This window comes from Rattus norvegicus, chromosome 15, assembly GCF_021556685.1.
Source record: "Rattus norvegicus strain SHRSP/BbbUtx chromosome 15, alternate assembly SHRSP_T2T, whole genome shotgun sequence".
Classification (NCBI taxonomy): domain Eukaryota; kingdom Metazoa; phylum Chordata; class Mammalia; order Rodentia; family Muridae; genus Rattus; species Rattus norvegicus.
The window spans coordinates 39,425,288-39,453,256 of NC_141548.1; the positions used below are offsets into that span (position 1 = coordinate 39,425,288).

The window sequence follows — 27,969 nt, forward strand, 5'->3', positions numbered from 1 at the left end:
ACATTGCGCTCCTACTCTTCTGGAAGGGATCTAAATGAGGGCGGGTCCCAGTTTTCACAGACACAAACCAAATCCAGGGTTCTGATAAAATTCCAGAGGGAGAAAGCTCTGTAGGGGGCCTGCTCGGAATAGCAGGTCACTGAGGTTCCCAAGAAGCCTTATTCCTCAGCGAATAACTGAGAAGCTGCTGCCAAAGCATCTGCGGAGGATATGTGAGCCAGGTTCGTGCGACCCTCCCGCAGGACCTCACATTAGCTAAGGGTTAATCTAGGGGTGCTGAGGGAGGAAAGCGATACAAGATCTCATGAGTGTTTAACGTGGACTCCACAATACCTAGCGATTATTACCTAAAGTCAAAGTTGTCACTGGCTTATTCAAAAGCTGTCGACTCCCGGTTGACAAAAAGCCAACAGTCAATGGGGGGAAAAAAAGAAAAGAAACGAACCCCCAAAAGGAAAGACAACTCCGATTTCTTCCACATCAGCGCCAAGAAAAGTTGAGGACTGCAAAATTACCGTTAAATCGTAGGTGCAAAGGCTTGTCGGCAGGAAACACCAAGTTCCACGCTACTTTTCCTTGAGACGCTGCGTTTCAAGGACTGGAGAAGGAAAAAGTCTTCTAAGAGAGCGACGCCAGGAAATCGCAAGCTCGCAGCCCCGTCCTTCCCTTCACCCCGACACCCCTCCCCCCCGAGAGAGAGAGAGAGAGAGAGAGAGAGAGAGAGAGAGAGAGAGGACCGCCGGGAGAGCAACGACAAAATGACCCAATTGGCCGCGTCTGTCCGCCGCGCCCCGGGCCGGGACCGGCCGGCCCGTGTCACCTCTTCCCTGCGCGCCCCGGGTGTCCCGGGCAGCAGTCCCTCCGGCGACCCAAGTTTCCCGGCCCGACACGGCCTGCGCCCAGACTGCCGTGCACACCGGGGAGGGCGGGCGCCTGTCGGGGAGCCGCGAGCGAACCTGCCGCGTCGGCCTAGCTCCCCGGCCGCTCGCGCTGACAGGTCGGGCGGCGGCTGCTCGGCCGCGTCCCGCTCAAACCGCGCCTCCCCTCCCCCAGCTCAGCGCTCCCGCCACAAGCGGCCAGACGCCGCCCACCCGAGGACACCCAAGTTACGCCGGCCGGATCTCCAGGGGAGCTTCTGCCAGTAAAGTGAGGGCAGATCTCGAGTCCGGTCCCTGTTCCCCTCACGGTCCTCCGGTCCCACCGCTGCCACCTCCCGAGACCCACTTTGCTACTTGAGGCTCTTACCGATGGCGCCGGGTCTGGCGAAGCCCCACCGACTGTCCTTTGGTCTAAGTTATTTTTTTGATGATTTTTGGGGGATTTTCCGGCGCGATCCTAGCGTCGCGCTACTCTCGGACAGGTTATCCCTTCTCTCCCGCTAGATTGATGAGATCAGGCATCACTCGAAAATGGCGCCGAAAGCGCTGAGGCTCCTCATTCAAATTCGTTAGAGCCAACCCCGCCGCCCCGGGGCATGCCGGGAAAGCGGGCTGTCTCCACAGCTGTCCCAGTCGCTCCCCCCCCGCCCTCGCGCGACCCTGTTGCGCATGCGGAAACTTCTACCTCCCTCTTCCCCGGCACATGCGCAGAATCGTCTGGCGCAACACTCTCCACTTCCTCGGTTCCAGTCCCCGCCGTATCTTGCACTTGCGTGTGTGCCCGCGTTACCCTTGTACGGCAGTGGAGGTGGTCAGCTTTCGGACACAACTCCGGTGACACACTAGTATTCTACCTTTGGGATGAAACAAATTATGGCCTATTTTAAGTGTTTCGTAAAAACAAAACAGTAACAGCTTTTAACTGAACTCCGAGCCACCGTGTGTGCCTTAGAGCCTTGTGTGGCTGCTCAGGAATTTAAAACTGCACAACGGGTGTCGCGCTCTCGCTCTCAGCCAGCGCTTCGCAGATCTGTCAGACCTAAGCCTCGAACCACTTCACGAGGTAGGAATTTTACGGTTCAGTCACAGGACCAGCGGGCGGCTGTCACACATCGACGGTTACCCCCACCCTAGACCTCGAGGCGTGCGACCCGCCCACTATTCACAAGCTTTCGATTCTGAACTGGAGACACTGGAGACGGAGATGTATAGTCTTTTGGTACTAAGGTACTAGGGTACTATAGTCTTTGGTACTAGTCTTTGGTCACTAGGGAACTTTTCCAAAAGAAAAAATTAGTGCTGTAGTAAATCATGGCCTCAGCAAAAAGGTTTCCGTCTTATGGAGCCTGGGAAAAGTAAGAGCCACTGGGTATTGATAATGTGGTATGCACTGTATCAAACGCATTGTATCAAACGCTTTGTGGGCCAGGTGTTTCATTGCCCACAGAACCTCTAATGAAGTAGGTATTATTTTTGCTTTATGGCTGATGATACCTGATGTTCGGATTAGAAATTCTTCCGTCTTCCAGCTAGCTGGTGAGAGCAAAGGCGCTAGGCAAACCGCTTTTAAGAATGGCTCTATAACAGGACAAAAAAAATGATGAAATTAATATTTTAACTTTTCTTACCAAACAATTGTTTTTGATCCTTTGCTTGCAAGACATCGACCCTGCCACTAGGCTAATTAAGATGAAGTTTCTAAAAAGGAAAACTGCCATTGTTCCTAAATGATTATAGTTTAGGGTTGTGTTTTGGTTACCTTTCTCTTGATTCTCATGGACTTTTAAAAATGACTTTCTGTGAGTGTTTTGCTTACATGTGTGTATGTGCATCCTGTATGTGCCTTCAAACATGGAGAGAGGAGGGATTTCCTGGAACTGGAGTGAGAGTTGGTTGTGATCCAGTGTAGGTGCTGAAACTAAGTGTGGGTTCTCTGCAAAAGTCAACAAGTGCTCTTAACTGCTGGGCTCTCTCTCCAGCCCTAGCAAATGATTTTTTTTTCCCCAAAAAGAACCCAACCGTTTAAAAATCAGGAACATTACTCTGTTTGCTCTAGTTTTTATTATAAAAACAACTTGTGATGAATTGTAACTCTAAAAAATATCTTTTTATGGAGTTGAGGCTGGCCCAGGCTGATAATCCTGCTTCAGTTAAGTGCTGGGATTACAGGTTTGTGCCACCACACCCTGCAGAATTGTAGCTTTTGAACATAAAAAAAGATGTGTGTTGTTATTAGGGCTGTTAAAACAGTGGATATGAAACTTAAGTATCAAAGAGTAAGCGAAGTGGAGAAGGCTTCCACGGTTTGCACTAGTGAGGTACAACTGGAAAAGAAATAGACTCTAGCAATCAGATCAGGACCAGACTTGGCTGAGTAGTGTTCGGTTATCTACACTTGCTCCGACTAAAACTTACATGGCGATCTCTTTTTGGAATATTTCAGTCCCATTTTATTTAAAATCTTAACAAACCATAAATCCTTATTGAGTCATTAAAATGGGAGAAACCAAAATCCAGTAACAAAGTTCTTGTGCCTGAACAGAAAGCCAATGCGCAAATTTTTCTTTCCACCACAAGAGGGTGCAAATCCCTGAGTTGCACTTCAAAGGGGGGGGGGAAGGGTGATTTTCTATCAGATGATCACACTCAGGAGTAAAAACCTGGAGGAATGTCCAATCTGAATTTTACAACCCCAAAATGTGATACACCTTATGGAGCTACCGAACCCCACTCTCCAGGTAGTAATTAGTATTTGGGTATCAGGGTGTACTTTCCAGCTGTCTTTTAGAAGTCTGCCCACTTTCACACACTGCTTAAGCCTCTGCATACAGTATACTCTGTGTACTCCTGTCAGAGAGTAGAGCCCAAACTGTATTTAAAATCTGGAATGCAGTCACCAGCAAACGAATGGTAGTTATGGATACTGTGAAAAACAGGTCTGGAAATCTCAGCCTGCCCTCCCCGTCACTGTTTTCAAATGGGTACAGGGCTGGAGACATGGCTCAGTGGTTAAGAGCACTGACTGTTCTTCCAGAGGTCCTGAGTTCAATTCCCAGCATCCACATGGTAGCTCATAACTATCTGTAATGGGATCTGATGCCCTCTTCCAGTGTGTCTGAAGACAGCCACAGTGTGCTCATATAAATTAAAAAAAAAACAAAAACAAAAACCAAAAAAACAAAAAAAACCTCAAATGGGAAAATACAACTGGCTTCAAGATATTAACTTATTTAGTTAAAGCTATAAAAAAACCATCATTCAAGAGACTCAACGTATCAGAATCAGAAGCCATTTTGAATAGTAACTTGAAAACAACACATAATCAAATTGTTCAAAAACAATTCATCGGTTTGCAGGTCTTGTTGTTGTTGTTGTTTGTTTGTTTGTTTGTTTGTTTTCTCCTAGACAGGCTCCTCTATGTAGCTCTGGCTGCCCTGGAACTCACTATGTAGACCAGGTTGACCTTACATTCAGAGTCTACCTATTGCTTTCCCAGTAATGGAAGTAAAGGCGAATACCACGAAACCCAGCTTCTTCAGCAGTTTTTAGCACCCTTTTATGCTCCTGTTGTTTCTTTAAAATGAACTTAAAAAAGCCTATAAATTAGAAATTCAAATTAATAAAACATTATTAGATCTTCCATTCACTTGCTGCTTCTTGTGGGGAGACGAGTTCTCTTTCAGTCCAAATATATATTACCTGCCCCTCCCTCCTCCACACTTTTTCTTCTCAGCTTTTCTCAGGCTAGCATGGGTCCTAGTGTTCCACTTCTATATTCTTGGGAGTGCATTTCCCGACAGCTTGATAAATGTACATTTGAACAGTATTTTTACCATCCTGTTAGAGTTTTTGAGGTTGGCTCTTGTTACTATTCCTCCCTCCCTGACAGGAGTCTATCTGGGGCCAGGGAATGCATTTAATTGTCCCATCTCTTTTTTTTTTTTTTGGTTCTTTTTTTCCGGAGCTGGGGACCGAACCCAGGGCCTTGCGCTTCCTAGGCAAGCGCTCTACCACTGAGCTAAATCCCCAGCCCCTGTCCCATCTCTTTTAGCATCCTTTGCGCTGGAAAATTCTCACTCTCTCTTGTAAGTCCTGGTTGTATTTGAAGTATAAGCGTCATACATCTTTAGAAGAATGTCCACTCCATGTTTACTTACATTTAGCCCATGCATTTCAGCTGAGTACGCAGACTCTGTTGCCTGTACCTCAGAGTATCACTTGTAGAACATGGTACTACTCATTGGTGATCATAATTCTGATCACCTTGTCAGTGTGTGATTCAGACTTCCCACAGTGTAGTTACTCTTTTTTCTTCCTGCCTGGAAATAGAAAGCAGTTTGTGGGGACATTATATCCTACTTCCCAGAAGTTCCTCTCATGATCAGCATTCATGATTGATTATACAGTTCATGTGATGGCTGCAAGACGACTGAACAAATCCACACCCCTCTTCATCTTCAGCCCACGGCATTCTCCTGAAACAAAGCCCTTCTGGTTTCCCTGCTTACCTACTCATTAACTACAGGAGTACATTTGAATTCCTGGTTTTCCACTTCTGTATTTGCTTATTCTCATTTATGACGTCCATCTACAATTTTTTTTAAATTTGGATTTTTATATGCATATTTTGCCTATGTGTATGTATATACACCATGTTATGTCTGGTGCCTTTAGAGGTTAGAAGACGGACAGTATCAGATCCCCTGGAACTGGAGCTGTAAGCCCTGTGGGTGTTGGGAACGAAACCAAGATCTTCTGCAAAACCACAAGGGTTCTTAACTGCTGAACCATCTCTCCAGCCACTCTGCCCATAGTTTTATTTGTATATTTGTGTACTGTTTTTCTGAATCACTTAGGGTAGGTTACATATATCATTGCCTGTCACCTCTAATCTTAAACTGTATATTAATTATTTTGATATTCAAATTGTCATGTGTAGCTATTAGAAGCACGTCTAGACGTGCTTGTGGCTCTGTTAACATTACTTTTTTTTTTTTTAAAAGCACTCCCTCCCTTGCTTGTATAATGAGGTAGGACATGTTTATCTCATACTTAAGTTTGCTTTTCCATGGAATAAGCCTTTTTCTTTTTAAAAAGCCTGTTTCCATGTTAGTGGAAAATGACCTTAGGGACCAGTGTTCAGTATACGTACTGTTACTGGATCATCTGCTTTTTGGAGCTTGTAGGAGACAGTTCTGAGAAATATATGCATGTATATATTTGTGTGTATATGTGTGTGTATGCTCACATTTATACGCAGATCTTGCAATTTGTAAGGATATAAATTTAATTTTAAATTATCTTAAATATAATTGAAAGACTACTCTAGTGACATTTATAAAGTTCCAGACAAAAGAAATGAAATCCCTAGCACTCAGAGGCAAGCAGATGTCTCTGAGCTCTAGGGACTGCAGAACGAGTTCTAGACACAGAGAAACCCTGGAAAACTGAGAGAGAGCAGTGCAGGGAAGAAATGAAGTCACAGCCACACCATCATTCATATAGTTTTCATGTTCCCTTTTAGTCAGTGTCTATATACATAATTATATAGAGTCATAGTTCTCTTAATCCCCTTTCACTTAACAGGCCATAAACAGATGAGTTACTATGTAATTTTCACAATCTTCAGTTTAGATTGCTCTGAGATATATCATTAGAATTTTCTATTCCTGGGCATTTAGCTGATTTCTAGTTTTTTGGTATTATGATTCTGAAATGAACATTTTTATACATATGCCCCTTTTAATTTAATGTTTTTTTCAATCGACTGGAAGAGTTCCTAGAAGTAAACCTTCTGTGGGTTTTTATATATGTTCTCACACAGAATGAAACAAACATTTACCAGAATTCAAACTAGAATTGGAGATCAAGACAAAGAAAAAGAATAATCTCTTTTAGTAGACAGTTGAATATACAGCGAGAGAAAAAATTTCCAAACAATTATAGCCTGAAAAATAGAGGAAGATCATGTAATCCGTGGAAATGGGTAACACAGGAAGCTTTTAAAAGAGGTAGTAATTAGACTGTTGAAAGAGGCTTGGTAGAGACTTAGCACACCGGGATGGACTGTTAGTGTACAAGGTAGAGATGGCCGGTAGAAAGCATTTTAGGTAGAATCACTACTGAAAGAAAATGGAACTGGTGGGAAGAGCCTGGCATTTCAGACAGCTGGGTAGTCTGCCATAGTTTGTAGCTTGGGAATCTTTGAAAGCGATGAGTATAAGGTCAGCCTGCTCAAATGATTAGAGGTTAGACTATTAATGGTTTTATGTGCTATTTTTATATTGATACAATTAGAAAATCTTAAAACAAATTAATTTGGTTGTTTTTCTGTTTTTGCTTTTTGCTTGTTTGTTTTTTTCTGACACAGGGTTTCTCTGTGTACCTTGAATGTCCTGGAACTAGCCCTGTACACCAGGCTGGCCTCAAACTCACAGAGATCCACCTGCCTCTGCCTCTTGAGTGCTGAGATTAAAGGCATGCACCACCACTGCTCTGCCTAATGAAATGTGTATTTTAGAAATTTACTTTCTCAATGAAGAGCTGGAGAGATGGCTCAGAGCTTAAGAGGGCATACTGCTCTTCCAGAGGACCTGAGTTTAGTCCCTCCCTTGTTTTGTAAAAATGAACACTTCCATCTCAGCATTGCATCCACATAGACATACAAATACATACACCTAAATTAAAAATAAAACAAATCTTTGAGAGAAATCCACAAAATTTCTTAATGAGGTTATTCAGAGAACAGAGAGGTATGGAGAAACTCCTTAGGAGAGAACTGTCTGGGCAAAGTAATGAGCACTTGAACTTGGAGGAGAAGAGGCGACATGAGTGAAATGAGGTATAAAAGAAAAGGGAATTATTTGTTCGGCATGTAGTACATACTCCTAGGTAACCATCTAGCACTTACTCAGTGCTGCATGTAATCTATATTTTTGTTAGTTATCAAGTACATTAAGGGTGAACAAACAACCACACTTTCCTCTTATGGTCTAATCTAATGAGAAAAAAAGAGATCTTAATGACCTTACCAATCACAACTCTTGCCAGTAACAAGAAAGTACAGGGCGCTAGGAAAGCTTCATATTATGGGGCACTCACACTGGACATAGTTTGATATGTGTGTGTGTGTGTGTGTGTGTGTGTGTGTGTGTGTGTCAAAGTGCCACGGAGTGAGTGCATTTGGAGGCCAAAGGACCATGTGGCTTTTGGAATTGAACTTAAGTTGTTAGGTTTGGCAGCAAGCACTTAACCCACTGAGCTATGTCTCTGGCTGAACAAACGCCCTACCAGAATGTCCAAAGACAGCTTTGTCTTCATCTCTGGACTCTGAATATGTAACAAACATGTCAAGAGAACGGTGTTTTGTGATGCTTTGTATATGCTTGGCCCAGGGAGTGGCATTATTAGAAGGTATGGCCCTGCTGGAGTAGATGTGTCACTGTGGGCGTGGGCTGTAAGACCCTCATCCCAGCTGCCTGGAAGTCAGTGTTCTGCCAGCAGCCTTCAGATGATATAGACCTCTCAGCTCTGCCTGCAGCATGCCTGCCTGGATACTGCTCTCACCTTGAAAATAGACTGAACCTCTGAACCTATAAGCCAGCCCCAATGAAACGTTGTCTTTTATAAGACAGATTTGCCTTGATCATGGTGTCTGTTCACAACAGTAAAACCCTAAGACATGTTTGAAAGTAAGACCACTATGTGGTCTAAAAGTCGATTATCCTAGATGGTCTTTTAAGTGTGGTAGAAGCACGAGAGAGGTGGTGGTGATGACATGTGAGAAAGGCTTTACAAGGGTTTGCTGGCTTGAAGATGGAAGGTTTGGAGGCAAGGAATAGCTTGTGAGCTCTAGAGGCTAAAGAGAGGTTTCATAGAGCCTCCAGGGTCACAACTCTACCTTCGCTTAGTTTTATGATACTGAAGCTCATTTTGGATTCCTGACCTATAAGGTAATATATTTTTATTGTTTGAAGCCACTAACTTTGTAATTGTGTAATTGCACAGCAATTGGAAACATGTAAACAGCCATTGTCTTTGCCTTTAAAACATTCATGTGTGTTATGTGTCATGGGGATGGGGACCCATGTTTGCCAAATGCATATGGAGGTCAGGAGACAACCTGGAGAGTTGGTTCTCTCCTTATGCCATGTCGGTTCTAGGGAATCAAGCTAAGGTCAGCAGTCTTGGCAGCAAGTGTCTTTACCAACCAAGTCACCTCACTGGCCAGCAGTCAGCCATTTTCTATGTGTTGTGTAGCTGTGGTAGAAAAGTGAACATTAAATACTAAGTACTATAGTATACTGCTTTGCTTATAGAAATGCATAGAGCATTTTTTTAGTTTCCTTTTCTAAGTGCCAGATCTCAAGATAAACAACTTTTTAAAAAAGGTTATTATATGTAAGTATACTGTAGGTGTCTTCAGACACACCAGGAAAGGGCATCAGATCTCATTACAGATGGCTGTGAGCCACCATGTGGTTGCTGGGACTGAACTCAGGACTTCTTTTTTTTTTATTTTTCTATTTCACATATGTTTTTTTTTTTTTTTTTTTTATTAACTTGAGTATTTCTTATATACATTTCGAGTGTTATTCCCTTTCCCGGTTTCCGGGCAAACATCCCCCTCCCCCCTCCCCTTCCTTATGGGTGTTCCCCTCCCAACCCTCCCCCCATTGCCGCCCTCCCCCCATAGACTAGTTCACTGGGGGTTCAGTCTTAGCAGGACCCAGGGCTTCCCCTTCCACTGGTGCTCTTACTAGGATATTCATTGCTACCTATGGGGTCAGAGTCCAGGGTCAGTCCATGTATAGTCTTTAGGTAGAGGCTTAGTCCCTGGAAGCTCTGGTTGCTTGGCATTGTTGTACTTTTGGGGTCTCGAGCCCCTTCAAGCTCTTCCAGTTCTTTCTCTGATTCCTTCAATAGGGGACCTATTCTCAGTTCAGTGGTTTGCTGCTGGCATTCGCCTCTATATTTGCTGTATTCTGGCTGTGTCTCTCAGGAGCGATCTACATCCGGCTCCTGTCGGTCTGCACTTCTTTGCTTCATCCATCTTGTCTAATTGGGTGGCTGTATATGTATGGGCTACATGTGGGGCAGGCTCTGAATGGGTGTTCCTTAAGTCTCTGTTTTAATCTTTGCCTCTCCCTTCCCTGCCAAGGGTATTCTTTTTCCTCATTTAAAGAAGGAGTGAAGCATTCACATTTTGATCATCCGTCTTGAGTTTCGTTTGTTCTAGATCAGTCAGTGCTCTTAACCACTGAGCCATCTCTCCAGCCCAGTGAACAACTGTTTAAATATAGCATCTAGTCTACCACTGAAATGATGTACCTGGAGATCACACTGTAATTTGTTGGTAGGAATATGGAGAGCTTTTCTTGTGAATTTACTCATCTAAGTATTCTACTTAAAATTTGAGATTTATTTTAGGTTCATATTTAGTTTGTTCAAATAACTTAGATAATTTCTCCCCTGTAGCTAATGGATCTTTAGAAAGAAATCCTTCCCAGAGGGTATTTATATAGTATGGTGTGATGGCTTGGCCATGTAAGGGACAGGATGACATGATTTCCTGCCCCTGGAACAGAGCCAGCAGGGCATGGGCCGCCACAAGTATTGATAGTTACTGTGGGCATAAGGTTTGTTTGTATAATAGTGTATATATTATTACCCTCCTCCTTCAATGAATGCCCTGTCTGCCAAGTTAATGACTTCATGATAATCAGAGACATCAAGAGTCCAGGAGGCGATGGCATGTCTATATCTCAGCAAAATGGTAGAACGCTGTGACCTTATGGCTGTGAAAGTCAGGACAGCCCTTAAGGCTATAAAAAAGAATGCTGAAAGCATAAGTTTGAAAATACATAATTTCTCAACTATGCAAAATGTAAGGATGCAATATGAATTGTATAAGGAGCTTCACGAATCTAAAGGGACAGAGGTAGCATACTATGAGCCAGCTTGTCAGAAGGGTACTAAGGAAGGAGATAAAGAGATTTAGAGAGTGGTAATGGCAAAGTAAGAGTCCACCCAGTTTTGTTTGTTTATGCTTACAAAGGCAGGTAGATTCCTGAGTTCAAGGTCAGCCTGGTCCAGGCAGGGTCAGAATAGTAATTTCAGGGTGGCGTCCTACTCACCTATCTTATTGTCTGTATGCTTGCTGTCTCTTAAGAATCAAGGGGCTGACTGAGGTCATGGAATGCTGATTCATGTGATACTCAAAAGGGAACCTGGGGTAATGACTGAATGGGCATGTAAAATAAAAAGTGGGCTTTTGATCTGCTATCCAGAGAGTTTTTAGAATAGCAAGAGAAAGCTGTCTGGAGTAGAGCAGAACAGAGAGCAATCAGGAAAGTTATCTCGAGCAGAATATAGGTAGGTCTTCAGCTTGGACCCACAACTGGACTTGGAGTTGTTTGTTTTTGTCACTTCTAGAGACCCCTTCCTCAGAACCCTTCTCCAAGCTGAGGCTGATCCTTGGCAGTATGGGATTGTATAGTTTTATCCTGTGGCAGGGGCAGATGCAAGTGTGTGACTATACCTCTGGCAGCCTGGAGACAGCACTGGGTGCCACTGTTTGGGTCCTATCCACTGCGTGCTCTCTCTCTCTCTCTCTCTCTCTCTCTCTCTCTCTCTCTCTCTCTCTCTCTCTCTCTCTCTCCTCTCTCCTCTCTCCTCTCTCCTCTCTCCTCTCTCCTCTCTCCTCTCTCCTCTCTGTTTGAAACTAGTCCTGGCATTGGACTAGTTCTGGCATTGGACTAAACTGCACGTACCACGCTTGTTTTGCTGTCATGTCCTCATGCCTTCAAGGCATCTACTTTACTGACTGCGCTCTCTCCATAGACTTAGAACTACATGCTTTAATCAGTAACTGTATTAAGAGAACATATGGTCTAGGTGTAGATTTACTGTGTAAGTTGGATAGATTTGTTTCATGAAACATCAGTGTGTATACTTTACCTTTGTCATGTGACTCCTAAAGCTGGTTAGACAAAGTTGCATGGCGGTGGTGGGTATTTACATTCGTTCCAGGAAGTGTATTTCTGTCTCAGGAAACTGACCTTGCATTGCTTATAGCCCTAGTTTCCATAAGTGCAAATTCATATCTACAGCATTTCTAACTCTGTTCAGCATATAGGCCTAAGAGTTCTTTATTTATCTTTTCCTGTATGTGTCATCTTGCCTTTATGTTCAGTACAAACCACTGTGGACTATAGTAAAATTCATTTACAAATTAATAATTAAGGTTGGAAGGCTAATTAGCTTTTTTACTCTCCACCAATAAGGATAATTCAAGAGGGAATGAGCTCATTTCTTTGAGTTATCTACTTTCTGAAGTTGATGTGAAAATGCTGACTTTGGATAAAGCAGTAAACAGTGCTTTGTAAACATTGCCATGTAATGTAATGATGTAATGTAGTGATGTAATGTAATGATGTAATGTAGTGATGTAATGTAGTGATGTAATGATGTAATGTAATGTAATGTAAAGTAAACCTCGTGAGAAACTAAAAGGAATTGAGCCTATTTCGGTTTGGAACCACAGAATCCTAGAGTTAAAACATACCTCTTTCTCACTGCACCTATTGTCCAAGTAGCCCCCCCCCAAGCTATGAAAACAAACTTGTCCCACCCGCTTGTGACAACCCTTTAAATATGGCCATTATTGTTTTCAGTCTTGAGGACAACTGAGTCCCCACTTGCAAATCCCCACAACCTGAATGGCTCTTTAATGCTTCCTCAGTAGTTTTATGATTTAACTCTTTTTTTTTTCTGGTTAGATTGTAATTTAACAGGACAGGACCCTTTCAAAAAGTGACAGCTGGATCTGTATATGTTCTGGAATATATCATAACAGTTGATGTTCACTTTTTGTCCTATCTATTAAAATTCCTGTATTTGGAGAAGCAAATTTAGACTCATAAATAAAAAATTTATTTAAAAAAATTGAGGCCCTTGAGTACTGTCACTCACATGGCCCACTGTCAGTCTTGGCACCACATCTCTGTTTTAATCTGTGCTATCCTGTACTTTGATAAAGTTATCTTGCTACTTTTGTAAAAAAAAGTTAAAAAAAAATGGAGGGACAAAAGGTGCTTGTGTTAAACCAGATGACCTGAGCTTATCACCAGACACCTTCCTTCTCCCATACTGTGCACAAAACAAATGTTAAAGATTTTTAATTGAGGAATAAAATTTTTTAATTATTTATTTTATGTACATGAGAACAATGTAGCCATCTCCAGACACACCAGAAGAGGGCATCAGATCCCATTACAGATGGCTGTGAGCCACCATGCGGTTGCTGGGAGTTGAACTCAGGACCTCTGAAGAGCAGTCAGTGCTCTAACCGCTGAGCCACCTCCCCAGCCTGAGGAATAAAACTTTATGCTGTGGAGAGAATGTGAGATTGCATCTGATGACAAGAGAGGCTTTGGTGATTTGGAATGATCCTGGAAGGTGAGGAGGACAGGAGATCAGCAGTCTACAAGCTCCACTTGTTTATTTTTAATAAACAGAAATGAAACCAGAACTGTGGTTTCGAGGATACATGAATGAGGATATGTGACCAGTTCTTTAGGACCCCGAAGTTGAATGCTACATTTCTATCATCAATGTGCAAGGTTAGAACAGATCTGTGGGGAAATAAGAGAAAATGTATGACAACACGTACTCTTTTAAGTAGACTGACTGTTACAGGCAGCTCTGAAGAAACTTAACTGCAGAAAGGTGAGGTTGTAGTTCTAACGGGAACACTTTCTCTTACAAGAGGTGTGCCATGTTAATTTAGTCCTTACATTTTTGCTGTTGATGTTTAATTAAAGTCTCTGAGAAGTCAAGAGAGTAAATGCCATGCTATACCAAAAGAAACTATAAAACACATGGCAAATGTGACAGGAAACAAGACTTTATGTAATTTAACCAATTTAATTAATCTCCTTATATTAAAAGAGAAGTATATGAAAAGCAAACATAGAGGTGTTTAAAGTAGAAGTCCCGCCATTTGTGAAACAACACAAAGTTGCTCTGACTTAGCTACAGGCTTCTAATAAGCTGCAAGGCCTCCAGTCCTCTTCCCTCCCCCACCCCCTCCCCCACTTTCTTCCTTTTGGAGACAGGGTTTTATTCTGTAGCCAAGCTCATCCTCAAACGTGTGATCCTCCTGCCTCAGCCTCCCAAGAACTGGGATTACAGTTATCTGACTCCCTTTCCAATGTACTCAATGTTTCTTCTACATACTATAGATGCAAAAAAGGTAGTGTATACAGTTGTTAAGTTCAAGATTATTTCTAAATTGTGTGATATAAAAAATATATTATGTCGAGGTCTTTTTTTAGGGGTGGGGGTGCTTTTAAAGTGTGAACTTAGACATTTCCCCTTGAATTACCAATGCATATGTATTAAAGAAGATTGTGGGTGATTGGCAGCATTAGGAATGATAGGAAGACATTGTTTTCTGAAGACCATTTAACAATAAACCTCTCCTCCATCTCTTTTTTCAACGGACAAAAGAAGGCCTCATATTTGTCTTTTTATAATATCAATAACACTTTTATAGTACCAAATAACATTACTAGTTGGGTGGTGGCACACAAATCAATTCTAACACTTAGGACAGAGACAGGAAGATCAAAGAGTTCAGAGCTAGCCTGAAAACTATCTCAAAAAATGACTGAATTTTATCTCTTTAGGATTATTGACTACTGTTGCTTGTTTCTTTTTTTTTTTCAGGAAATTACTGTTTAATATTTTATGGAATAGAAGGTTTCATCTTTCAGCCATCAACTAGAGAGCAAAGTAGGAAAGACTTGGGAGCGAAAAAGAGCCCCTGTCTCACCTAAGAAACTACTTAAGGGTTGCCATGAAATTGCATTTGTTTTAATCACCTTGGAGTGTGTATATTGATTCTGGGACTTCCCTGTTGCAGTGAGACTAATAGCTATTTTAGCCTGCTTTCCTTAGGATAGCTTAAAAGTTCTGGCAGCGTCTTCACAGAGAAACAATTATAGTGCTTTAATTGTGCACTTTCATTCCATCTTTGACTGGAATTGGGAACTTGGACAGAAGAGCAAATCCTCATGCATGCAGGCATGCAGACAGCCCCAGGAGTGAAGACTGCTAAGTAAATGTTCTTCACCAGGGTATTTGATGATGCTTAGTTAAAAAACGTGGAATCAGGTCGGAGAGATAACTTAGTGGTTAAGAGTACTTACTGGCTTCTTAGCATCCATGTTGGGCAGGTCATAACCACCTACACACACACACACACACACACACACACACACACACACACACACACACACACACACATGTACGTTCATGGGCACAATAAGAGGTGATTCATGAGGTAAAATAATAGTGGCCAATTTAGAAATGCATACTGAAATAAAAAAACCTTCATGTGCCTTAGTAACATTTAACTTCAGTAAGGTTTGTTTTTCTCTCCCAGGTTTTAAATTGTGGTAAAATTTAAAATTTCAGTTTTGTGGTATTAAATATATTCATAATGTGAATATCCATTATCGATATCTATCTTCATCTAGCAACATTTGTCAGTCATTAAGACTACTGAACCTCTCCTCCACCCACCCCTGCCCAAAGTACGGTTACTATAAGAGTCAACAAGTGCCTTAAAAACTGGTCCCAAACTAGATTTTCTTTAGCTTTATGTTTTGTCCTAAATTTAGTGTGAATGCTCCATTGTTTTAAACACAGCGATAACACAGTGTTATCACTCTCAGTGTGAAGATGGTATTTTAGGTAGAGCCTCCATCTTTTCCTCCCCCAGTGGCTTTCATCCTCTAGGCACACAGAAACAGCCCCACTCCCCACCCCTGCTGTGTTCCAAGCTGGACTTTTAGAGGCAAGGTTCTAGGCCATTCTGTGGTTGTATAACATGTCCCTTTTAGTTTTCTTTACAGCTTAGCCAAGGCTATTTATAGTAGGCTGTGGAATAGACTAATTGATGCTTATCTCCCATGAACATGAATGTGTCACCGAAACTGAGAATTCAGAATGAATGTTCAGAAGCATCCTTTTGTATTATCTCACACTTCATCATTACAAGTGTACAAGACAGTTTTACTGTGCAAACAGTGATTTAATGTTATGGCTAGGGCCATACCCCACTTTTCCTAAGAGTAGTAAATTTTTTTCAGCCATCTATGACTTTTCTTTTTCTTTTTTCTTTTCTTTCTCTCTTTTTTTTTTTTTTTTTTTTTTTGAGACAAGGTTCTCACCGTGTAGCTAAAGCTTGTAAATCATGGTCCCCTGCCCCAGCTTCCCAACTGCTGTGATTACCGGCATGTAACTCTCGGCCTTGCTTTGCAAACCGTCTGGTTATAATAACTTTAGTCTTTCCACCCAGCTATAACACCAGGGGAGTGTGGCCCACTTTGACAAGTGATGGTAACACTGGAAGTAAAATATGGATCCAAGTGTAGGAATGGGGCTGATGCTAATGTCCTGATCCCCAATTGGTTCTTGATCTATCAGTAAAAAAGCCATAGGCCAATTGCTGGGCGGAAAGAATAGGCAGGACTTCCCGGGTTCCCACAGGTAAGCAGACAGATACAAGGAGAGGAGAGGGAGAGTTTGTTATGTTTCGGAGAGAGAAAAGCCAAGCAGCAATGTAGCAATGTAAGATCTCAGGTGGAGTGGCCATAGGCCACTTCTACCGGTGTGCAATTGGGGATGTTGAGCAGTGCCTAAATAAACTGAGTGACTAAAGTTGAGGGCAGGTGGAAAGGTATGGCGCTAAGAGTATTGATAAGGGCACACTTCTCCAGGCAGGATAAATGTAGCGCCCAGCAACTGTGCCAAAAAGGCAAGTTGAAATTGAACAACTGTGTGTGTCTGTGTTTCATCCACGGATCCAATATTCTTTGGTGGGGGCTGGTAGCACAGCCCTGTCCCTGGGCTTAGTCGGGGTAGCAAAAGCTACATGCAGCTTCCAACCTCCAAACTGAAGCTCTTTTCAAGGATAATAAGACATAGCTCATCCCTGCCTATCCTCATAAAAACACTCACACCGTCGGAAGAATAGTCTCTTCCCTGTTGGTTGTCTTTTCTTTTGGCAGGAGGTCTAACTCTAAAGTACCCCAATTCTCAGAATTACTACATTAAGAACATTTCTGTGGTTTGTTAAGAGGGCAGATCTCACATTGAACATGTTACCATAGGAAAGACACACAAGCAAAAGTGTGGGTGCTTCCCAAGAAACAAAGGGGAAGGTTCTTGTCCCTGAAGCTCAGCACATCAGGCATAGAGCTCAGGTCAGGGTAATTTTAGAAAAAATAAGAGGCATAAGTGTGGTATTGGAAGTCAGAAGGCTAGAATAAAATTATTTTTTAAATGATTCTTTCATTGATAATAGAATACAGTCACAAAACTGCTCAACAGAGGTTTCTGACTCCTAGGATTCCTATTTCTTAATACTCTAAAATACTTGTGTTTTATTATTTCTAAAAGGAAAATATAAAGAGAGGCTAAGCCTAGTTACCCTGTCTTGTTTTATAGAGGCAGTTTTGTTCAGAACATTAGAATGTGCTGTCAGCTGTGTTTAAGAATAAATTCTTGTTGGTTTGTGCCTGCTCAATGTCTATACGTGAATCAGGTAGAACTTAATTTCAGTATTGGAATCTGTTTGAAATAGCATTATTCTTAATATTTAATTTAAAACAACACCTTCTAGAATCTGGTATTAGTAAGCTTATGCAGGCACACTAATAGCCATACTATAAGGAACCAAGCAAGTATCTTATGAGGTAGTCTCCATAGCTTGTATTTTTGAAGTTGTGAATGTTTCAGGTGATTCATTTTTTCCCCGAATGTATGTATGTATGTATATATGTATGTATGTATGTATGTATGTATGTATGTATGTATGTATGTATGTATGTATGTATTTAGGTTTTCCAAGAGGGTTTTTCTACGTAGCCCTTGAACTTGAACTCAGAAATCTGCCTGCCTCTGTCTCTCAAGTGCTAGGATTAAAGGCTTGCACCCGCACTCCTAGCTTCTTTTTTACATTTTTATACATTCTTAATCAAAATAGAATTATATCACCTACCCTTCTCCTTTTCCTTTTCCACCCTGTAGGTGATTCTTTTTAAACCACTTGGAAACTGCAGGAGACAGGAAAGAGGACAGTATCTAATGAAGCTGTATGTTTCTCTTGACTTCTGCATATTCTAGTTTGGTGGGACTAACAGTTTTCTCTCTTCTAGATTACTTTGTAAAACACCGTGGTTTTTACAGGTGTCAGAACAGGCTTGGACAGGCTAAGGTGCATTGTATGGTCAAGCGTTCATCATGCCCATGCTTTTAAGCTGTATTCACCCTTTCATGCACTGCCACAGGGCAGTCAGTCCAAAGTCACCTTTACTCTCAAGAATGTTCAGTGTTCTTGACATCTCAATTTTAATGAAATGAGTTTTTTTTTTTTAAATCAGAAGTGGAATTAAATATGCTCTGGGGTCAGGTTAAGAAGCCTTTTGCTTATCTAAGTCCTAACTTAAAAGATCATCCTGCTGCATTTATTCAGCCCGTGTATTACTCCTAGAACAGTGAGCTGTAGGCTGAACTCTTTGATAAAATTGTAAGACCAAAAGATCAAACTTTTCAAAGCATCCCAGAACAAAACTCAGAAGTATTTACAGAAATAGAAGAATGTCTAGCAATATGCCTGGTATCTAATTAAAGAGCACTGGGTACATAATGAAGCTAGAAAAGTGACCCATGATGAGGAGAACAATCAGTTAAATGAAAATGATCTTATAGGGACATTCGTGCCTGAATTAGCTGAAAGGGACATAAAACAGTATTACAGTAATGACCTACATGTTTGAATAGCAGACATATAGGACATATTTCTACTTTTAAAAACAAAATTTTAGAGATGAAAGCTGTAATAATATTTGGGATGAATAAAATGAACTAAGTATAATTCATAGCATATTAGACATGGCAGAAGGCTAGTGAAAGGCCCAGCTGTGGGAAGTGTTCCTAGTGTTGAGAAGAGGTGGCTCAGCAGTTAAGAGCCAGGACCCCTCGTGGAGAGGTCCTGAGTTTGGGTCCCAGCATTCACGTGGGACAGCTCACAAGTGCCTAAAAATTCCAGCACCAGGAGATATGACACTTTCTGACCTAAAGGTCACTCCCTCATCCACCCATACATACTTTCCAACCTACCCACTCCCACATCCTTAAAAATAGTTACAAACAAACAAAATTTGAAAGAATGAAGACATGATGATGAGAGAGTAAGTGATCTATGAGGTAAATTTCCAGGGGTCTCATATACATGTAATGGAGTGAGCAAGGGAGAAGAAACATACCTATAGAAAAGAAATTTGAAAAAATAGTGGCCCACATACTTGAATTTGCTGGAAACTATTACAACACACATTCAAAATACCCAGAAGCAGTAAGAAACTACCCAAAGCACAATAACCGAACTGTTCAGAACCGGTGATAAAGAGAAAATCTTGAGAACAGCTACAAAAAACAAAACAAAACAAAACAAAAACCACTAAAAAGGCAAAAACTCCAGAAGTTTACAACGGCTCAGAGATGACCTATTCTAACAATGCCTTCCAAGACCAGGAATGATACAAAGGTATCTGTTCTTACTCAATCAGTTAAGAAACTGAAATAAATCTGATGAAATTTATCATCTCTGAGAGTGCTCTCGGCCTCTTTCTTGTCCTTCTGCCTTCCACCCCGTTCCTCAGTGAGTCACTGGTTGGCCATGACTAGAGATTAGGTTGCATGCTTTAGAACTCTACAAATGGGGAATCACATGGTATGCATGCAATTAGTCTGAAATTCAGTTCATCTTAGAATCGATGTGCATTTCACTCTCTTCAGTCCCTAGGATTTCAATGTGTATATTATGGTAACTTTCAGACAAACGTTAATCAATCAACAGGTCTGAGAGCTTGTTTGATCTCTTGAGCACCGCCCCAATCACCTGAAGATATCTCTTCCAAACTGTCAGCTGCTGGTGATAAGAGTTTACATCCTCAGAGTAAAAATCTTGTGTTCATTTCCTCATTTTCTTTCCTCCCCACAGACAAAGATAAACCATTGCTAAACTTGTTCCTCCTTTTGGTTACTGCTTCCTCACAGACAGCCATTTGCTTCTTGCTAGACACCCTACCCTTACTACATACACCTCCTCCTCTGCCAACCTGTACAGAGAACATGTGGACTGGACACTGGAGGGAAGTTTGAGTAGGTGAATGAGGCGACTCTGATTCCCTGGGGAAAGGGAGTTTAAATTTGATAATCTCTTTTTCTTTTTAATGATCCCACCGGGAAAGAAAGCAGAGGAGTGGAGCCTCCAGAGACCAGGACTGAGGACCACAAGGACACATGCTGAACACAAGGCTGTCTCTACAGTGCCCATTCACTGTAAACTGTAAGCCACTGGGAATGATAAAGAGATAGAAGACTGAAGGCTTTCTTCATACTTCATCTGGGATTCTTGATATGGGCAATATTTATTTTGTATTATGTGAGTCTTTTAGTTCCTAGGGTAAGGAAAGCACGAGAGAAGAAAACCATAGTGCTGTAACCAACAGCTTAGCAACAGCTTTCCCAACACTGGAGGCCTCTAATGAGTCCATTTCCCTTCCCACCCCTTCTCTACTTCTCCTTTGACAGACTCTCCATACAGCCTGCTGGCCCCCACTCAAACTAGCCTCAAACTCTTGTTCCTCCCGCTTTACTCTTCTGAGCGTTGGGTTACAGATGTGAACTACTATGCCTGGCTACAAGTATTTCTTCCTATCAAACTGCCTATCAAAATGCTTGAGAAATTACAACCTTCCTTCTCCTGGGCAGTTTTGTTCATTGCTATGTCTAGTGTGTTGAACCTATACTAAGCATGCAGTCGATAAACCTGATAAGCCGTTTCTCTCTGGTAATCCAAGTCCATCACTGCTTTAAAATTACACACACACATACACATATTCTCTTGCACATGTAAGATTTGCCTGAACTGGGTGTGGTAGTGTGCTCGTAGAAGGCTAAAGCAGGAAGGCTATACTCAGCCTCAGTCTGCCCTCAGCCTTCTGTCTACATGGTGAGACCTTGTTTAAAAAAGCCCTTTCTTGTTCCTCACATTTCCCTATTCACTTCATATTACACATTCTTAGCAATTATTTAATAGCTTTTACTCCATTTTACATGTGTGTTTTCCTTATATGCCTATCTAGTCTATATAGTTATATTTGCAGTTAAAAGACAGTGCTTCAAGTACATATACACCATGTGCTACAATGTTGTATGTGCAGAAAAAAAAAAAAGGACACTGACATTGATAGTGGTGGTGCTACCTGTAATCTTAGCACCCGGGTGGACAGGCGTGAAGACTGTTCACATCCAGCCTTGCCTGCATGGTGAGTTTTAGGCCAGGCTGAGCTAGTGAGCTTGTCTTAAAAAAAAAAAAAAAAAGAGGAGGAGGAGGATGAGGAGGAGGAGACATCAGCAGATAGTCATATTCTGAGTCTATGCTCTTTCAAGAGAACTTAGATACTAAAATATATATATATATTGCTATTTTACTCATATATGTTTTTAATAAATTCCTCAATTTTTAACTTAAAACCAAGGAAGTTTCCTAAGAAAAAGCACATAAAGTTATAAAAGCATTTTTATGTTGGTAAGTTTTTTCAGTAATAAAGTAACACAAAAGCTGTACACTAGCCATTCGAGTCTTGGCGTTTTCATAGACATTTTTATGGGAATCGTGTTCCATAGTTAATATGAATGCTTTAAGAACGTCTCTATTACTTTTCAGAGAAGCGCCCTGGATTACATCACCCTGGACCTCTACAGTACCTAAACTGTTCCTCCTTGCCTCATGAAGGAACGGAAGAGTTAGGACCCAGTGAGAGGCTTGCTGAGGCGTCAGAATAAGGCTGTAAAGGTGGAACTCTGTTTTCTATAACAGATTTTCAAGTAATCTGAATGAGAGTAAGTCGCTCCGCGGTGACCTCCCTCTCCACGCACCATCTCCCTGCCACAATAAAGCCAGGCAGTGGATGCTAAGGGGGATCTAGTGATGGCACTTCATAGCAGTCTGTGGTCCCTTCTTTCCCCTCCACCAGCGTGCCAGTGTTGAGGATGCTGCACAGGTTTCCCCGAGCGTGACAGGCTGTCAGAGAGTACTGTCTTCACTCAAAGCCTTTTTTGGTGCATATAAAAGCGCAAACACAAACCATGGGAAATAGAAAACCTCAACTACAGATTTTTGTTCTACTGACATTTACATGGTAGACTTCCCGTTTATGATTTTAGACTTTCAGCTACACAATACTAATAAAAACTGAGTTTGAGAACTTATTTGTTCAGTGGCCACTTCCCACGTGAAGATTTGTGTATGGCGGTGGTGGTGAACATCCAAGCAGGAAACCGCTCCTGACGGCATAAGGAGCTGTGTCCTCACCCTTTGGCTCCAGCAGAAAGACTTCGTACGCCATTTTCCCTGTTAGGTATAGTCGTTATCTGACTAGGCTATAGACAGTGATGAGAATGGAACGATGCCTATTACTCTGAGACCCTTCCCTAAAAATCCTTGAGGGCGTAGCTCAGTTGGGACAGCAGTTGCCTTGCATGCTCAAAGCCTTGGGCTTCATCGCTGACACCACAGAAATTGGCTGTAGTGGTACATGCAGACAGTCCAGGCACACAGGGAGTTACAGATCACCTTCAGTTATGTATCAGACTCTAGGCCAGCCAGGGATACATGCAACCCTGTCCAAAAAACAAAAAGCCCTCCAAACCTCTCCTCTCAACAGACGAGACCAAAAGATCTGAAGGAAATCTTGGAGCATTCAGTTCTAAAAGCCTATGTGAAGAAATGTCCCCTCCCCCCAACTCCTTAACTGAACTGTTCAGTTATTTCAGGAAGAAACAAATTTGAGCCATTACTTATCTGTGAGTTGATCTATTAGAGCAGTTAGTCTACCTTCAATGTACCTATCATGCACAATCTGTGTGGGTACTATTTCTATGTGAACATACTTCATAGTCAAGGGGCTGTGGGTATGTGTAAACATCCCTTCCAGGAGTGACACACAGCACAGCCAAACGGATTCCCACTACTCATGGGTTTTACTGTGGATGAGCACTAAACAGTGTAAAGGCACTTTATGTGTTTGTGGTAACGAATGGTGATGCTGGCGACACGGTGTTCACTAAAAACCCTAAGAGGAAGGCTGCAGAGGTGCCTCAGCGCTCACTGTCCTTCCAGAGGACTGGGGTTCCGTTCCCCGCACTCACGCTGACCAGCTCACAACTGTCTGCAACGCCAGTTCCAGGGAATCTGACACCTTCCTCTGGCCTCCACAGGCACCCAAATACACTCACGCACACACTTAGAAAAAGCAGTTAAAAACATAAAATGTCATTTAGAATTCTTTCTTTCTTTTTTTTTTTTTTTTTTTTTTTTTGGTTCTTTTTTTCGGAGCTGGGGACCGAACCCAGGGCCTTGCACTTGTGCTTCCTAGGTAAGCGCTCTACCACTGAGCTAAATCCCCAGCCCCTAATTATTTCTTTATTATATATGAGTACACTGTCACTGTCTTCAGACACCAGAAGAGGGCACTGGATCTCATTACAGATGGTTGTGAGCCACCATGTGGTTGCTGGGAATTGAACTCAGGACCTCTGGAAGAGCAGTCAGGTGCTCTTAACCGCTGAGCCATCTCTCCAGCCCTCTTTTTTTTTTTTTTTTTTTTTAAGGATTTATTTATTATATAAGTACACTGTGGCTGTCTTCAGACACACCAGAAGAGGGCGTCAGATCTCATTACAGATGGTTGTGAGCCACCATGTGGTTGCTGGGATTTGAACTCAGGACCTCTGGAAGAGCAGTCAGTGCTCTTAACCGCTGAGCCATCTCTCCAGCCCAAAATGTCATTCAGAAACAAAAATCAAATCTTAAAAAAACCTCTAAGAAAATGGAACGACCAGGTCTTTTTCTTGGATTGTTTAATATGTAACCATCACTGGTTTTGTGTCTATAACAAGTATGTTACGAGCCCCCTCTTCTTTCAATAGCTAGGTAGGTAAATTAGAGCATACTGTCCTCAGCTATAAGGATATTTTTCTCAGCTATTCTAACAAGCTGGGTTGTGTGGCTTCACTGTTCGCTTTCTTCACCAGCACTCTGTCATCTATGACTGCGGTGTCCTGGTGCGAGCTATACTATGCTGGAAGTCATTTTTAACTCAAATGTTCCTCAGACTCTAAACTGTCACTGGAGAGATGCCCTGGGAGCAACTTCAAGACTTAAAAACATGTTTGAGAGAAAGTTGCACTAGCACATGCTAGGCGTGGACGTCAGCACGGGTTTTGAGAGTCAGTGCTCTTCCACCATGGGGTCCAGAGACTTAGGTCATCTGCCAGGCTTGCATGATGAGTGCTGTTACCCACGAGCCATCTGGGTAACAAGAAGAATCTCTTACATGTTAATTTTCAGTAAAAACAGAACTGAAGATTGTTCTTTAAATTTTCTTTTGTTAGGGTTGGGGATTTAGCTCAGTGGTAGAGGCCCTGGGTTCGGTCCTCAGCTCTGAGGGGGGGAATTTTTTTTCTTTTGTTTATGTGTTTTAGATTTTTGTGTTTTGCCTGCTTGGATATTAATGTACCATGTGTGTTCCTGGGGACCTCCAGGTCCCTGGATCTAGACTTACAGATAATGTAAGCTCTCTTTTGGTTTCTGGGAACTAAACCTGGGCCTCTCCAAGAGCAATAGTACTCTTAACTGCTGAGGTATTTCTCCAGACCCAAGAAAATTTCTTATTACCTTCTTCATTTTGGTTAAAGGTGAGCTTCAGGTAAGACTGTGATCTGATGTTATCAATGAAAAGGGGGTTTCTTGTGGAAATAACCTGACAATACCTACCTTATAGGATTGTTAGGGTCTTAGTGATCATGTTACTGTCTAGCGCTCTTCCTGGTTTGTATTTTGTAAATGGTAGCCATTATGATACTACTAACAGCACCGAGGACTCTCGCCCGTCATATTCCTTTTATCTTGGTATATTGTGTGTCTCAGGCGCGTGTGAGTGTGGAGGCCAGAGGCTGACACTGTTTTCCTCTGTTACGTCTCACCTTACTCCCTTTTTCTTTCCTTTTCTTCCCGAGACAAGGTCTCTGATCGAACATGGAGCTCACCAACTTGGCTAAACTTTTGCTGCTAGCAAGCACCCGACTCCACGCCTCTGGCATTGGGGTTATAGGCAAATATGGGGTTACAGTGCAAATATGCCCAGCCCTTTTAATATGGTTAGGTCTCCTTACTTTCAGAGTACGGAGTTTAGTGACTGAGCATACGCCCTCTTCCCTTACATTCCTATACAGACAGCACCCCAACAAAAGAAAATGAAGTTTAATCTAGTTAAGCCAAGGAGAGCTTCACACAGGGAGTGGAACCAGTCCAAGAAAGGAGGGCGAGAGAGGGGAAATAGGGAGTGGGTATATTATAGGCAGCAAAGCTGGAGGGATAGAGTCGTCTAATTCTTTTAACACTGGACACGGAGCTACCAAACTTGGAGTTTGCTCTACTAGGTTTCCATCTCCCTTTAGTCCAGTATCTCCTCACTACACTCAGGTTCTTTTTTCTGGAATGGTAATATATGTTCTGTGCCACCGCATGTTGTAAGTATGTAATTTACTTTCTGATGGGGAATGCAATTAAAGATTGTCTTGAGTCATTGGCTTTGCACTTTTAAACAGTTTAAACAGTGCTGAGACTGTCACTGCAAGACTACAGGGACTTTAAAAATGGGAGTAAACGCAGTTTCCATTCTGACATGGCTGCGACACTCTGGGGACAGGGCAGTATGGCTCCTGTGGGCATGCCCATTCGAATGCATGGTTCCCAGTCGGTGGAACGGTCTGAAAGGATTCGGAGGTGTGGTCTTCCCGGGGGCTTATCCCTGGGGGTGCCTGCACTTGGAGCTGTGAGCCCTTAGCTGTGCCTGCTGCATGCTCTGGCTCAGCCACCATGGACTCTAGCCCTCTGCGACTCAAGCCCAAGTAAGCAACTTTTTTTTTTTTCCAGAGCTGGGGACCGAACCCAGGGCCTTGCACTTCCTAGGCAAGCGCTCTACCACTGAGCTAAATCCCCAACCCCCCAAGTAAGCAACTTTATGAGTTGCCTTGGCCACAGTGTCTTATCATAGCAATAGAAGAGTAACCATTACAAACTCTTCTAGATAATTTCTTCACACATGTTTGGGAGCCCCCAGACATAAACTCCATATCTTTTTTTTTTCTTGTTTGTGGGGATTCATTCCCCCCCCCCCCCAAGGTCATCTCAGCCACATTTCCCATGTCTATGTTTTGTGACATCGATGTTCTTAGGAGTCTTAGAGTGTGTGTTCTGTCCCTGATACTTCTGTTGAGTTCTGGCCAGCAACTCCACATAAATGTAATAAAGGCATCAGAACTAACACGTTTAAAACACATCTTGTTTCCTCTATAATTCTTTTCCTCTGTATCTTGTCAGATGTCAATAAGTTGCACAATTTTAGTCAAGTGGCTAGGTTAAAAAGCAAACTTGAAGCCATTAACTCCCGTGTGTGGCCATTTTCTGTTCCCTCCCAGCAACAACCTTCTGGAGCTGTTTCCGTGTTGCTGAGGTTGGTGCCCTGAAAACAATCTACTTCCGTGTTTCCAACTGCACTCCTTCCGGGCCATCAGTGAAGAGTAAGGAGAGCCCAGAGAGGGAAGAGCCTGTAAGCAGGGCTTTGGTTACAGTCCCCCAACGAAGCACTGCAGCTGGCCTCTCTACAGGCCGGCAAGGCCGGCAGCACTGTTGGAACCTCCGCCTTGCAGCTCTCCAGTTGTCTTCCCTCCCTGTTCCCAGTGGCAAGAGTACAGCAGCTGCTAACACACTGCTCCATTACTTCAGTAAGGATTTCCTTTTGCGTCTTATGTCTGCTTGACTATATGCTTCTTCCTCCATCTCTACCCCAGGCAGGGCCTCCCCCTGGACGGCCTAGAACTCATTGCGGGCAGACTGGCCTCAGACTTGTAGGATAGTGGATCATACCAGGAAATTTGGTAAGGTGGAGTGGGGTCTGTTCCCCAGGCATACACACCTGAGATGGTATGCAGCTCTGCTCCCTGCCAAATCCCTGGCCTGCCAGACTTCCCACATAAGAAAACATGAGGCCTCAACAGTTCTCCATGCTAATGAGGTACCTAGAGGCCCTGCAAAAGGTGTCTGATCCATTTTCCATGACGAACAACCAATAAAGAGTTTGGAACCAAGGACTGTCTCATCTACCACTGTCATGGGGAAGCATGGGGAAGGCCTTCACCTACAGCACCACTGCCTAGGTCTTCCATAGAAGGTCTCCCAACCGTGCTTCCAGCCAACCGAAACCAGATTTAGGACAATTACCACAGAGCTAAGTAGAAGCTCCCAGCCCCAGCTCAGGGTTAGACTCGGTCAGCCCAAGGGCCCCCAGCAATCCTGGCCTCATTGAGGCCTGTGGACTCCTGGCACTTTGTTCCTGACAGCCCCCAGTGGCAACTGGGTGCCCAGGGGTCAGGAATATATCAGTTCTGAATTTCTCACATCTCAGGCTGTACTTGCCCACCCACAGCAGTGTCTTGGTGTCTGTGTGCTCCCATGAAGCCCAGCACCCACCCAGCTGTGCATTTCACCTCCCCAGGAGCCCTGCAGAGTGGCAGGTCCCACACAGACTCATGGAGATTCTCCTGCCCATGTCCTGCCTGCCTTCTGAGTGCTGGGACTAATAGTGTGTGCTCACACCAGGCGAGACACAATTCTTTCTGCTCTGTGCCTCTTCTTACTCAGCCGCCTGCATGCTTCTCACATTTAGAGCAAAACTCAGACTTTTCTATGACCACCAGATTTTGTGATTGAGCCCATGCTTTTCCCGATCTCCCATCGTTTCCTTTGTAACTCATTAGGCTTCTTTAAAAAAATGACTGCTACTGCTGTGAGGACGGAACCCTGTGCCTGGCATGCTAAGCAAGCGCTGTATCACTGAGCAAGATGCTCAGCCCGGCTCGCCCCACGCTCTTGAACACAGTGCTCTTC

General features: G+C 42.8%; 1 protein-coding gene and 1 long non-coding RNA gene across 10 annotated transcripts in view; one reads left to right on the plus strand and one right to left on the minus strand.

The window, feature by feature from the left end:
• Positions 1 to 27,170, plus strand: LOC148000986 (uncharacterized). 5 transcript variants are annotated; one of them, XM_087587115.1, is made up of 4 exons: positions 1 to 1,941; positions 20,204 to 20,301; positions 21,685 to 21,860; positions 26,502 to 27,170. In XM_087587115.1, the coding sequence occupies exon 1, from the start codon at positions 759 to 761 to the stop codon at positions 1,143 to 1,145; it is 387 nt and encodes a 128-aa protein (XP_087443241.1). In that variant the 5' UTR covers positions 1 to 758; the 3' UTR covers positions 1,146 to 1,941; positions 20,204 to 20,301; positions 21,685 to 21,860; positions 26,502 to 27,170. The 5 variants fall into 5 exon arrangements, 4 of the variants coding, with proteins under 4 accessions (XP_087443241.1, XP_087443242.1, XP_087443244.1 ...); XM_087587116.1 differs by having other exon boundaries at positions 1 to 1,146; XM_087587117.1 differs by having other exon boundaries at positions 621 to 1,146; positions 20,204 to 20,397.
• Positions 1 to 27,969, minus strand: part of LOC148000985 (uncharacterized) — a 67,858-nt gene that overhangs the window by 29,938 nt on the left and 9,951 nt on the right. For 2 of the 5 annotated variants that reach the window (XR_015638847.1, XR_015638846.1), the window contains exon 1: positions 1,246 to 1,414. The exons of the other annotated variants lie outside the window; for them this stretch is intronic. This is a non-coding gene — a long non-coding RNA (uncharacterized LOC148000985). Of the gene's footprint in view, positions 1 to 1,245; positions 1,415 to 27,969 lie in introns of those variants that run through there. 5 annotated transcript variants of the gene reach the window in all.